Raw genomic sequence first — 14,998 nt, forward strand, 5'->3', positions numbered from 1 at the left:
TACCTTGCTCTGTGACCTTGGAGAAGTCAATTAACCCCATTGTCTTGTAAAAAAAAAAAGAAGTTTCAATAGCTTTTTGCTACAAAAGATGAGGAAAAAATAAAAATAAGCTTGTTGGAGATGGAATTTTTGTTTTTATGTCCTTGGCATAAGTTCTGTTTCAGGGGAGCAACTAAATAAGATTCTTCTGAATTCAATGAAACATTAAAATTCTGTGGTTCTGAAAGGGGCTAAGGGATTGAGAAAACAAAAACAAAAGTTTCCAGAATAATAGAGACCCAGCAATAACCTAATTATTTGGACTGATTTTGTGTAATTCTTCTGAACAATTCTGAGTTGGTACATCTATCTTCACAATAGTCATAGGACATACATAAGGTGGGGCAAGTGGTGGTGTTCTCATTTTACACAGAAATCAAATGTTTATCAAAGGAGATGATTTGCATAAAATTAACCTATTAAGACAAAGACTTAGATTTATAAGGTCTCTTGATTGGTCTGGTATGGTTAAAAAAGATAATGAAATTAAAAGCCAAAAGGGACTTCTTGAGCAGAGGTGGGATATACAGCCCATGGACCTTATCATTTGGTCTGGCACTGCCATGGGAACCAAAGGCAGGACTCAAAATTCAATAAGTTAAGAAGCTTTTTAGCTTCTTAAATGTTTGATCAAATACTGCAGGCTAATTTTTAGGCTGATAATTTTGTATGATCCCCACAGATGTTAAAAAGTATTCAAATGACCCTTGAAAAAAAGGTTCCCCATTCCTGTTCTTGAGAAACAAGTAGGCTAAGGGGAAGTCTCAAATTACATATGGTGAATTCATATACATCTCTTACATATGAATAGTTCAAGAAGCCTGCAGGCCACAGAAACTTTCTTTCCTTTACTATAGTCATTGATAAGTTTTTCTTCCTTTTCCTTCTGAAGGCCCCCAGGGCCCTGTCAGTTCAGAATAGGGTCTGGGGTGGAGGAGAATCCTTCCTCCCACTCCAATCCTCCCTTCAGTGTCTATGCTTGGCAACTTTCCCAGACTCTATTCCATATTCTCATCATTGTGCCTTCTGAGACATAACTCTTAACTCCCAACCTGTGACAAAATCTTCAAGAGATGAATCTTATACTTTAGCCCTCCTACAGGGTTTAATATGAGGTAAAGACTGTAGAAAAAGAAAGAATAGGAAAGAAAGTAGTATAGGAAAATAGGAGGGAAAACTTTGTCTTTATCTCTTCTCAGTTGTTATTAGTACACAAAATACTTTTTAAAAAGTCTTAAAAGGACTATCTAACATGGACAAGATATGAGCAGGTTCTTTTCAAGACCCAGAGAGGAGAGAAACCCTGGGCAAAAGACATTTATATAGTGTGCCTATATCACTCAAATCTTACAAACCATCCTCTGTACTGCAGATTATATCCTTATTCCCATTTTTCAGATGAGGAAACAAAAGCTGAAAAAAAAGATTGATTTGTCAAAGGCCACATAGCTAGCCAATGGCAAAGGCCAAATCTGAATCCAGGATTTCAGGATGCCAATTTTAAGACCCCTTGCTTTAGTGGACTAGGTAGTAGCCAGGAGAAAAAAGGAATAATGAGACAGAGAAGTATCCATGGGTTTCATAATGACAGTAAGTATTAGACCCTCCATAGTTGAAAATCCAGACCCCATCACCTTCATATTTTGTTTATTCCTCACACCCAAAATCTTCAAACCTATCCTTACCCTAGACCATCTATCCCAATCTCTATCATTGTCCTACTCTTCAAAAGGTCTCTAAGTTCCTTATTTCTAATCTATCACCACTACCCAACTTCAAAGTCCATCACCTTATTGCCCATGGAGCCCTTATCTAATACCACAGGAGCTATTAGCAATGGTTGGAAACTAGGAAAACCCTCAATAACTACAGGGAGGTGGGAGGGAAGAGGGAGGGAGGAAGTTAAAGACTATGAGTTCCTTTTAAGGCTGCTATGGATGGACATGTGTTTCTGCTGTTCAAATGTCTAAGGAGTGGACAGTATGGCTACTGGGTGCTAGGAAATACAAAGTTTATATAACACCCAGTCTCTGTCCTCAAGGAGATGGTATTATAGAGTAGTAAGATAACAACACATATCAATATAACATATATTTGTGCACTAGAGTGATAAAAAAGGTAGTATGTGATGGGACTTCAAATATAATTTCATTATCAGACTCAGAAATTTATCTTTTTTAAGGGTTAAAAATCTATGTTTTGGGATTCAGCTTGAGATCCCATAGGAAACCTCTAATTTCCCAAAGCAGAAAAGATCTCTTTGCTTCAGTCTTGCAAAAGCAATTTTATCTGCTTTATGTATTTATAGCTTATTCTTGCTAGATTTATATTTGTGTAGTATTGCACATTTGTGTGTATATTGCATCTTCTCTCTAGACTGTAAATTCTATGAGAACAAAAACCAAAGCCTTAATTATCTCTTCTTAATTATGGTAATAATTTTTTTCAGTGCTTTGCAAATCACATATGCTTAATAGCAAAGTTTTGTATAAGGTTATAACATATGTATAAATGGTTAGATTCTCAAACATTAGACAACATACTTCAGGTATAGGTAATTCATAATTAAATAGTTTTGTTGTAGAGTGGCTTAGGAACTTAAGAGTTTCCAACATTGTTTCTAAGGGAAAACATATTCTACTTTCTAAACTAGTGACTTATAAATGATTTTTTAGAAACAGTCTTTTCCTGAAATGGGGACTGTCCAAGATTGAGTAGCAGATTCACCATGAACCCACCGATAGGGCTAACTGAAGAAGTTTGCTTCATTTTTTTCCTTGCTAGGCAACATGGAGAGAGAGAGATGACTGGGAAATTATTTCTGTGGCAATAGTTGCCAAAATGAAAAATGCCAAGATTCCACCCCCATTCCTATTCACAAACTTGGCAAAAAGATTATGCTTCTTTGCCAATAGGACAGATACATTTGTTCAGCTCCAAATCCCAGGGGTGGGTGGGTGATTGACTGAGTGGAAGTATAGTTATTTTGCCAGGTTCTTGGGATTGCAAGAGCTTATTAGAAAAAAAAATACCCTTTCTGGAAAATAGGTACTCAAAGGCTGGCAGAGACTGCAGAGGAACTTATGGAATACCAAATTCTATGCTTAGACTTAGTATTGTTGCCTAGTCCAGTGGTTTCCAACTTATTTTTGGCTAAGAATTTGGCATTTAAATAATATTTAAGTTTGTCTTTCTTTTTTTGTATGCTTTAAAAATTGTTTTATTATGAATTTAAAAAAATCACCAATATGAACATTTCCATATAGAAAGGCCAGAAAGAGAAAGGCATGGGAAACTGAGACTCTTACATATGGCTTGTTTATCTAATTAAATTTCACAGCTCAGCTTCTATTTCTCATCCAACTTCTTTCTCTTTGTATTTTGTCCAGAACTGTGTACGTTAGGTGCATTCTTAGGCTGTGAGGACAGTGTGGCTATTTAACTTGATGTTAAATGGTACAGTTCTCACCACAGTCTAATGTGTACCTGGGCACTTGACACTCTCAGTGATTATGAGCCAGCCTTTATGACCTTCATGGAGAATATAGGGCTTGAAGGAATTCTAGGCTCCATGGAAAACACTGCACTGATAAAACAGTCAACTAGTAAGTAGGGGAATAAGCTTAGGAAAATGATCTCTGTTTCTGTTGCTAATTTATCACAAAACCCTGGGGAGACAAATCACTACAGCTCTTAAGACTATTCATACCTACTGAATGATAGAGGATTGGTGATGCTTCCTTTTTCTAAAAGGTAGTTTATGAAAAAAAGGTACTAAACTTCTCAGAAGGCTGTTCTTTAATCTTTCAATATCCTCAAAATAAAAAGAATAAGCAAAAAAGAATGGTCATACCTGTTTTGTGCCCTGAAATTTTGTATGTTATTTCGGCATGCTCCCATTCTCCATTAAAACTTGAAGGAAAGCAGGGGCTGATCAACTCATTGTCTGAAACCAAAATAATAAAATATCATGTTACAATGACAAGATGTAGAACCAGGATGGGCATTTGGATCCCAGCTGCTGGTCTGGAATTTCAAGACTTTGAGTTGGCAAATAAAGAGAAATCTATACCAAAAACTGAAAGACTGACTTCTATTTTCAAGACCTCTTTTCAAAGACTGAGTGAGGAGTTCTAGTTTAATCAAAGGAAAAACTTGACGTTTGTTTACAAAATTTGGGGCAAAACATGAGAAAAATGTTTCAGATTATTTCAGAAAAGAAACAGTCCCTAGAAATGAGGAAAAACATTCAGATTTGAAAAAACAAACAAACAAATCCCTCAACAATTAGCATCTGTACAAATAAAACATTACTCTGGCCTTTAAAGAAACAGAAATCTCTGCCTATAATCTAAATCCTTAACATTGAACAGCTTCTTATTCCAGCTTCCTGACCTCTGTTTGTAAAGGGAAATATAATGATTAAGAATTAGTATACTTGAAAGATGAATTAGAGCATCTCTCACTTTTTCAAGGATAGGCAATCTAGGAACCAGAATAATGACATGACTCCACAGCCAATGAGAATGATCTCTAATGACCTACTGTTAAATCCTTTATGGTCAGATGAGAGGTTACTGACCAATGAAAAATAAGTACATTTAAAAAAAATAGGTACATATAGTTTATGCCTCATAGAGTACTTTGTGATTGGTGGCATCTCTGTGATTATAAGCAGCATTGTAACTGCAGATTGCTTCAGGATAACTTTAGAAAAGGATGCAAGCAGGCTATGCAGAGGAAAATTGAAACGGATTAGCACACACATTTTGTAAGTTTTTTGAAAGTGACAAAGAGAAGATGATGATCATTAAATTCTTAAAACTGGCATTAATTTTGGTTAGTATAAGTCTAAAAGTCTATTTCATAAAATGACACTTGTATAGGAGGACCATAATTTAAGTTTTTAGTGTCCCATAACAATAGAAGTATAATTGATTTTCAGCAACTAAGGAAAAGGGAAGCTAGAAACATCAGAGTTGAAAATGAACCCCCATGCTCTGAATTAACATAAAAAGGGTTTATGGGAGTAAAGTAATCTCCTTAAGATAGCAAATTAAAAAGGAGTCTTTTGAAAACTTGAATAACTGGATGAAACTATAAAATCTAGCAAAACTTTTGTTACAGTATTCAACTTTATGGCTAAATGCAGTAATAAAGTAACTCAGGATCTAAAATGGATTTCTATCTAGTACATCCTATGTTATATACAATGTCAAAAATCTTGCCTTAAATGCAAAGTTCAGTTTTGGTTTATTTTATGAGTTTTCATAGAAGAAAAGCAATTTGCAAGGGAACAGTCATTCATTTGTAGAAATTTATAAAATTATACTGAGTAAAGCAATTATATAAATTTATATGTAATATAGGAATTATACAATAATATATAGAGTAATGCAACGTTTCAAATATATAAAATTAGAGATAATCTCAGGACACTCAAGTTCAAGGCTTTTCATGGTCCATTTTGTCATAAATGATATGCAGCTGGATTTCTAAAGCCAATAAGAAGTTCTATTTCTGGGATCCATTTGTGACTATACAAAAATTCTGCTTCTGGCAAGCTGAATGAGAGACCAAGAGTCACAATGTGTTCATTTTCTTATGAAAGGATAATGATTCTTGTGCATAGGGGCACCAATATACATATCTCCACTGCAAGTGTCCTCACAGGAGGGGAAGAAGGCCAAGAGATGAAATTTCTCCTTGGTGAGTGAGTTGCAGATTTTTTTCAAGGACTTGCCTATGTGTGATAGAGATGAAAAGTATAAGTTTCAGAAATAGGTCTTAAAACTTCTTCCTACTTACCAGGTTTTCCCTCTATTCCTCCTAAGATTGCAAGCCTTGCTGACATCAAACCAAGTCCCAAGTAGCTGTTGAAAATAAAGTCCTTGGTGAAAGAAGGGACTGTACTTTAGAGAATTTACCAATCATTTTGCCAGTGCATCTGCCTGGCCTTGATCAGAAGAAAGCTGTTTGGAAAGAAGCTACAAAGGCTGCTTTTGGTCTTCTTTTAGAAACTTCTTTCTACAGAGTTCAAACTTTATTATGATAATCTATCATAATTGATATGTAGCAAGAGAAAGTCTGGAAATTTTATTGCATAATTTAAAGTTACTATCCCATTTTTCTCAGATACAATTCAGATTTCCTTCAGTAAGGATTACATTAATGGAAAAAAACAGTTAAGATGCTTCAGTTTTATAAATTAAATAAAAAATGGATCTAGTATCTTCTTTGATAGCAATAAAAAAAGGCTTAAAAACTGTCAACAGTTCTATTTTTCATAACAAACCTGTATGAATATAGTTTGTATGTAGTATTGAACATCTGGAATGAGGTTATATACCCAGCTGGGGACGTCTGGAGGGTGACCTGAAGAGCAACAGAAGGGTTACTGTAAGAGTCCAATGTGGTCATATACAGAACCTTCCTCCTCCCACAAAATAAAACACTGGAAAGATTACGAACATTTACAGAACTACTTAATAGAAACCATCTTGCCAAATTAAACTACAAAGAACTTCATTTTAGCAAAGATCAAAATAAGGCAAAAGTCTAATATTTTTTCCCTCAAGGTAAAGAAAGATTCAGTCTGCTCCCTGAACTGAAAGTTAATCAAGAACTCAATGATAATTCTGATAAATTAAATGATTCCTTTGATTTAAAATGAGCAGGAAAGGCAAAGTATTTTTTTTTTTTGCAAGGCAATGGGGTCAAGTGGCTTGCCCAAGGTCACACAGCTAGGAAATTATTAAGTGTCTGAGACTGGATCTGAACTCAGGTACTCCTGACTCCAGGGCTGATGTTCTATCTACTATGCCACCTAGCCACCCCAGAGGCAAAGCATTTTAAAGACAGTTTATGTCAATTAAAAATAAGCTAAATTTTCACAGAATATTTATTTTTAAAAAGCTTCAAGATTTCTATCTGTAAAACAATATGAACTGGCTCTTCTTCATGTCACAGAAAAATTGTGGGGAAGCAGATGGCAATATCTGCAAAGTGCTTTTAACTTTGGCCTAAAGACACTAAGGTACTATCTTATTTATCATTCCATTAAACAGCTGCCAAATGGAGTAAAAAATCAAAAGCCCTAACCACAGTCTCTGGTTTCTACTTAAGGAGTGGAAAATAAAGCCATTATAGCTTCAGTAAGATATTGACAGAACTATATGGATGCCTTCACATAACTTTGCTAAGTGTAGATTTTTCCTTGGGTATATATCCTAGTCAGGGGTTTCTCTTGAATCCATACCACCTAACTCCATGATGGCTTTAAGACATGAAGAAAAAGACTTTAATCTGATTCTCAGATTAATTCCATATCAACTCAATATCAAATAAGATAAATAAAATGGGAAAATGTAGTTTGCTACAATAATGACTACTTACACCAATGCTGAAAAGCCAATAAAGCATATCTTGGATCAGTGCTTAGTTGCAGAAAAACAGTAGGATCAGATTACCTCAATTTTTGGAAGAAATGTAATTTGTGTTGATCCACCTCCTAGGTCCAGCATGCCAACACTGTTCTTTCCTGGAGTGTTTAAATTGCCTAGAGAATATAAAATAAGATCAAAACAATACCAATTCACAACAGCTATTAAATAGGTATCACAAAACAATATAAACAAAAAGAATAAAAAACTGAAACTCCTAAACGGAGAGACTAAAATGCTTCAGAATGTTGTGATTAAAGATCTTACATGTTTTTAAGGAAATGTTTGGTTATCAAAATTATAATTTTGTAATTACAGCTACAAAAAGTAGCCATCAAAAAAGATACTGGGATTGACTCACCTAATGGAGAGGTGATTGATAATTGGCTCACTCCCTGGAGAATTATTATTTTTTTTTAAATCTACCTACTAAATGAATTTCCTTTTATACAATTATTAGATCTAGAAAGGAGTTCCATTCTTTTCACTGGCAAGACAAAACTCCATGATTATTCTACATTGTAAGATGGTTCTTTTAGGCAATATAGTTCAAATGCCTTAGTGGTTGGACAAAAATCAAATTATATATATATATTTTTTAGGTTTTTGCAAGGCAAATGGGGTTAAGTGGCTTGCCCAAGGCCACACAGCTAGGTAATTATTAAGTATCTGAGACCGGATTTGAACCCAGGTACTCCTGACTACAAGGCTGGTGCTTTATCCACCATGCCACCTAGCCGCCCCCTAAATTATATTTTCTTGGATTATTTTCAGTTATATATAAAATTGTCTTTTAGTTCCCTAAAGGGGAAAACCTTACTGCATCAGGTTTTTAGCATTTCTATTTGTTTATTTGTCCTATTCACCTTATATATTTGTTGTGAGAATCAAAGAAACCATAGGGTCATGTACTTAGATTTGGAGAGGCTCTTAGATTGTCATTTATTTCAGTGACCAAGGGGTTATATGACTTACCATACAGAGCAGATGGGGCACTTTAGAAAGTATTCTTTAGAAACACAGTCTAAAGGAAGGATTTCATATTATCTCAGATCTAGTATTTTTTTTTAACCCCTAACATAAACTGAGATGAATGTCTCCACAGGCACTTGATATTTCTGACCGAAAATAATGGTGCAAGGATAAAAGGTCAGGTAAAATAGTTCTGCCACGGCATGAGCTTGAAAAGTCAAAATGTTAATTCTCTTCAGCATTAAAGTGGGTTAAGTGGTTAGAAGGGGAATAAAAAAGCACAACAATTAAGTACAAGATAATTTTGGCCTTGTTGAGGAATGCAGATTTAAAAATTCTATTCGTTATCATAGTCTGTGCAAATACTGTACTGGAAATATGGGTAAATTATAAAAGAAATTTAACAATTCAAGTTAACCCCGCCCCCCCGCCAAAAAAAACAACCCAAAGTCTTGCTTTCAATTAGGCTGGCTGAATATCCAGACTTGGAAGTTAATGGAAGTTGCTTTGAAATAACACTCTTTAGGTCACAGCTTTATTGGGTCTATTTATACCTGTTAAATAAATAACCTGTTAAACCTATTCATACCTGTTAAAAAGTTCACTGTGATCCATGCTGAAACTCCTATAAGAAAGATTGAATAAAACAATCATTAATAAGATAAGACATTTTAAATATTCAACACTAGATGAATAAATGAAAGAAATATTCAAGTGCTAAGAACTAAGGTAATTAGACTCCCTGATTCCTTTTCAGTCTGGAAGCCATGAGTTTAATAAAGATATTTCACTCAGTTTACTTATGGCTCTTTGTAATAATTAGTAAATGGATATATGTCTGTCTCTCTAGCTATCTATCTTTGACTATAAACAGACATACATATGTACACATGATATATATATAACAGCCCAGTGCATGCATGTATTTGTGTTTGTGTATACATAATACATATCCATATATAAAATCATATATGTAAGCAAAACTGGAATAGACTGAAATTAAACTAGAAAATATATTTTGTTTTAAATGTTTACACGTACCAAAGCTGAAAAGTTAGCAAATATATACTACATTTCAGACATTCTCTCTTCCTCTAGCAATATGCACTTGAAGAAAACATATAAAAAATAAAATATCTATTGTTGATCTTTCCAAACATTTATAAACTTTTCACAGCATGTCAGATCTTTTCTTTTTGGTACTCCATACAATTCCCTTTCCTACTCTAGTATCTGGTTCCAATTCAAGAATCAGAAAAATGTATCCTTGTGTAAATAAAATAGAAGAGTATTTAGCAGCTTTTCCTTCCTTCATTTCTGATACTAAATTATTTTTTAAAGACAGAAAGAAGAAAATTTGAAAATTAAAATTGTTCATTTCTCTTGAAAAGCAACTACCTATTCTGATGGAATTCTTATTATTTAGTATAATAAAAGGAAGAAAACTATGTTAGTTATACTGAAGTGTAGATTTTCTTTTCCACATATAAAGTCCAACTATGAGATATACAAAAGTGAAAAGGTATCCAGTTTAAGAATCACTATCCAAAGACAGATAAAAGTAGTGTCATCATTCAAAGGGCTTTATGGATATAGGTACAATATAAAAATATTTTGAATACTGATCTATGAGATATTAACTTTACAGAATTCTTTAATTCATTCAACATTTTACAAATTAAAAAAGTCTAATATGTACTTAGAATTAAGTTTTTAAATATTAAGTATATGTCGAGATGTCATTTCAGATCTTACCTTCATCAGTTCCATTCATTATGGAAACACAGTCATCTCCTACAAGGAAAGGTGATGCCTGAAAAACCTCTCTTACCTATTATTTTCAGAAAGAAAACCAATTTCATTATTTACAATTACTTCATGTCATAATTCTTTTAAATAAAAGAACAGGTGAATACCATGATGATTTCTGAGTTTATTTTGCATAGTGGAGTTCAGAACCTAAAATTAAAATTCTCTCTTATAGTTTCCTAAATCTTTAGCTATGAAATATCCTAGTCTATTGATTTCAAGAATCTAAGCTAGATTCTAGAACTACATTTGAAAGATTCACTCCCAAAGTCATCCTGGGACGGTTAGCTATAATCTAGTCCTTATTCGGAGGAACTCTAGAAGATTGGATTGATTTATAAGGTTTATCAGTACTAGGATCCAAACTATACTACAAAATAGTATAAAAATCCTGGTTTTCTAACACTGATTTAAAAAGAGAGGCTGATCAGAAGAACAGATCAGGTGCACAAATAACAAGTATACTAGCATAATGTTTGATAAACCCCAAAACCATGGTTATTGAGGGAAGGACTCACTATTTGACAAAATCAGTTGGAAAAACTGGGAAAATAGTTTAAACTCAAACTAACACCTGACATCACACACTAAGAAAAGTTCCAAATGGATATATGCCTATGATAAAAACAAATTAGAGGTGCAAGGAAGAAATTACCTTCCAGATCTATGGAGAGGGGAAGAGTTCATAACTTAGCAAGTGATTGAGAGTATTACATGGGACAAAGTAATCAATTTTGATTACATAAAATTAAGTTTTTGCACCAGCTAATCTAATCTAAAAATTGGAAAGGACAAAGGTAATTGAGGGAAAAAAAAATCTTTACACCAAGTTCCACTCTTATGAAAAGGCATGGAAAGAATTGATTCAAACTGCTAAGACTAAGAGCTGTTTCCCCAAAAGATAGTTAAAGGATATGAAAAAATTTTCCAAAGGAAAATCATGAACAATGATGGAAAAAAGTCACTAGTAATTTGAGAAATGCAAATTAAAGCAACTTTAGGCTCTACATCATACCTATAAGACTGTCAAAAGAGATAAAAGAATTTATAATAAATGTTGGAGGGGCTGAGAGAAAACACAGTGCACTAGTACACTACTGATGAATTTGTGAATAGGTTCATTAACTTTGAAAGGAATTTGGAACTATTTTTGGAAGTTTAACAAATTGCATACATTTTGACAGAGTTATACTGCTTATCAGATCTACACTGACAAAGAAATAAAAGAGAAAAAGGATCTATATGTCCAAAAATGATTACAACAGCTCTTTCCATGGTAACCAAAAATTCACACTAAGAGTTTTATTTTTGTGGTATATGAATATACTGGATTATTATTGTTCCATAAGAAATGATGAAAGGTTAATTTCTGAGGAAACCAGAAGAATCTTGATGAATGGATATAAAGTAAAATGAGAAAGAAGAAAACTTTTTATAATGAAAAAATATAATAGAGAAAAACAATCTGAATGACACAATGAAAAATCACAAGTCCAAAAGAATGTTGATGAAATACACTGCTCATCTCTTTACAGAGAAGTGATAAATTTAAAACACATAGAAGAAGAATACATTTTCAGACACTATTAATAAAGGAATTTGTTTTGTTATAGAGAGATGTATTGGGGAATCTGTATTTTGGGGTTTAAAAAATTGCTCAATGGAGGTAGTAGAAAAAAACCAATGAATTTAAAATATTTATTACTTGAAAAATTAAAAAAATCAAAGAACAGGATGGCTGGAGCAAGAGGTAGTAAAAATAACAGCTGATATTTATTTAACACTTTAGAGTTATAAATTGTATTATATACATTATGAAATTTGATCTTCATATTTTCTTTGAACTAGTTCTAGATAGAAGTCATACAGAGCCTCAAAAACTTTTTTCCTAAAGCTGCAGGAGATGGAAACCCTGGGGAGAAGCCTCCAACTCTAGATCTCCAAACTATGGATCGTGAGAATTTTACAGGAATTCCCTGAATGACTCAGGGACAGGGCCTCTCATTTGTTTCAGAGTGAATGCTCTGAAGAGCTCAATAGAGCATTCCAAAACAATCTAAAATAGTTTAAAAGTCTGCCTTGAAAGCAAAGTCCCTGGGTCATGGGAACTTATTTTCAAGACTTAATAACAGTATATATAAATATAAATATATTATATGTATGTATATATATATGGAAATATTCAAAATCAGATTATGCCCTTTGACCAGGAATTCCATTGTAAGGACTTTAGTCTAAAAATATTATGAAAAGGAAGAAAGGACCTATACAAAGAAAAATAGTTAAACCTGGTTCATCTGTAAGAGCAAAAAAATTAGAAATAATGTTTATTACTTAGAGAATGGTTAAACTATGGACTATTACGGCATTGTAAAACATCTTAAAAATGTGGATACAAGGAAATAATGAAAGTTAGTCAATAAGCATTTATTAAGTAAGCACTTAGAGTATACCAGGAATTGTGTTGAGAATACAAAGAAAGTCAAAACAAAACAGAACATTCCCTGCTTTCACAGAGCTCCCAATGTAACTGGAAACCCAGCACACAACTATATGTAGGCATATTATCTATAGGATAAACTGAGGATAATCAACTGCTGGAAGGCACTGGAGTTGGGGGATTGGGAAAGGCTTCTTATAGAAGGACAGAAATTAGGTAGGACTTGAAGGAAGTCAGGGAAGTGAGGAGGCAGGGGGTGAGAAGAGGAAGACTTCTAAGGATAAGGAACAGTCAGTGAAAATGCAGAGTTTTGAGTGTTTTATATACAAAACAAAACAAGACTGAACAGTATGAGGGGAAGGAGGGGAACAAAAGTTAAGAAGACTGAGAAAGTGGGAAAGGGCAGGATATGGAGGGCTTTGAATGTCGATGGACATTCAAAGGGGTAGCAGAAGCTGGAGTTTACTAAATGGGGGGGGTCAGATTTACACTTCAGGAAGATCAGTTTGACAGCTGAGAATGTGGAGAGATGAGGCAGAAAGATAAATCAGAAGGCTACAGTTATGAGGTGGTGAAGGCCTGGTCCAGGGTAGCAGTGGCAAAAAGAGGAGAAAAAAAAAGAGAAACTATGAGAGATGTTATGAAGATAAAACTGACAAAATTTGGCAATTGATGAAATATGGGCTAGGAGTGGTTAGAAAGGGAACCGAAGGTGATATCTAAGTTTGGATGACTGAGAGGATGGTGGTATACTTCATATAAATAGGAAAACTAGAAGAGGAGAGGCTTTTTTTTGGGGGGGGGGGTTAAATTTTGGACATATGAGTTTAAGATATACCAGTTTTGTCCAATAGATAGCTGGAGATACTGTAAGATCAGTAAAGAGATTATGGATGATAAGCTGATTTGAGAATCATCAGCATAGAGATGATAATTGAAACCAGGTGAACTGATGAAATCACTTTGTGAACTAATATAGAGGGAGAAGAAAGTACAAGACAGAGACTCAGGAACACCAAAGTTGAATGGACATCATTTGGGTCACGTTGTAGAAAAGAAGACTGAGAAGGAGCAGGTCAGATAAGACAAAAAAAAAAGTAAGAGAAACAGAAGGACTTTCTTTCAATCTATTTGTGTGTGTATATGTATATCTACAGATCATGCATATTACATGTAAAAAGTAAATAAAGCCAAAGAAAGTGCACATTCAGAAGGAGAGAAAAGCAAACTTTTTCTTTGCTTGAATATAGTGGGAGATTTACCATAGGTTTGGGTTAATAGGTGAAAGATTGGTGTTTGATATCAAATTTGAGTTTACAGTTACTCAAAAAATATTCATGTTTTATAGTCAGGTATTGGTGTTAACACTAGTTTAACATGTACTTTGATAACATTATTTCACTTAATGGGATTTTAACTTCCAAATGTGTATTCCAAAACTCTGAATCACGTTTTCTAAACTCCAACAACTCTCTATATAAAATAATGTAACCGGAAATAACTCTAAAACATTCTCTCTCTCTCTCTCTCTCTCTCTCTGTATACATACATATATATACATATATATATACATAAATAAAACACAGTAATAGCCTTAGCTATCTAGATGATCTATGAATAACTATCAATAGATAACTATTTAAGAAGCCTATATGAAGGCACCTAGTTATGATTACTTAATTCTACCAGGCTATAACTAGTTTTATCTTGTTATTTTTCATGGATCTAAGTAAGATTTCAGGATTTATGTTTTTCTTTTTCATTTTTGGGGGGGTACTCAAGGGGAATAGAGTATCCATTAAAATTGTGAATTGAAATTTATCATCAAACAACTAACAAATTAAAAGTAAAAGGAATGGGGAGGATTATTTAGCTTGGAAAATAGATGGCTAAATGACTCTACGAATCTGAGTTTCAAAGACACTGTATTGCTACACTAGGAGGACAAAGTGCTTATACTCATTGTGATCAAACTTGGCTTACACTGAAACATAAGAGATGTATATTAGTTGAAAAACTGAGACTATAAGTTTTAGAAGAGATTAATGAGGAATGATATAAAATCTATGTGGAAGCACTTAAAAACAGGATCTATTTTAAAGAAGCTATGTACATACTCTTTTACCTCAAAAATGAGGTTGACTAAATAAATATTTGAGAGCAGCTGATTCGTGATTGAAAACAATCAGCAAATCCTTTGATTCAATGTTTTTATTATTCCTTAAGAATTGTCATTTTCTCTATTTTCTTTCCTTCCCTTTCCACCCAGTTTCCCCAAGCTGTCTGAAGTTTTTTC

At 33.7% G+C, this 14,998-nt stretch overlaps 1 protein-coding gene across 2 annotated transcripts in view; it reads right to left on the minus strand.

Annotated features, from left to right (window-relative positions):
* ENTPD6 (ectonucleoside triphosphate diphosphohydrolase 6) overlaps positions 1-14,998 on the minus strand; it is a 50,734-nt gene that overhangs the window by 14,655 nt on the left and 21,081 nt on the right. For both annotated transcript variants that reach the window (XM_074209308.1, XM_074209307.1), the window contains exons 5-10: positions 10,209-10,284; positions 9,043-9,078; positions 7,509-7,597; positions 6,335-6,414; positions 5,848-5,912; positions 3,893-3,985 (exon numbers count right to left, since the gene is read on the minus strand). In XM_074209308.1, coding sequence (XP_074065409.1) covers positions 3,893-3,985; positions 5,848-5,912; positions 6,335-6,414; positions 7,509-7,597; positions 9,043-9,078; positions 10,209-10,284 — 439 coding nt within the window. The remainder of the gene's footprint in view (positions 1-3,892; positions 3,986-5,847; positions 5,913-6,334; positions 6,415-7,508; positions 7,598-9,042; positions 9,079-10,208; positions 10,285-14,998) is intronic.

Source organism: Macrotis lagotis, chromosome 1, assembly GCF_037893015.1.
Source record: "Macrotis lagotis isolate mMagLag1 chromosome 1, bilby.v1.9.chrom.fasta, whole genome shotgun sequence".
In the NCBI taxonomy this organism is placed as follows: Eukaryota; Metazoa; Chordata; class Mammalia; order Peramelemorphia; family Peramelidae; genus Macrotis; species Macrotis lagotis.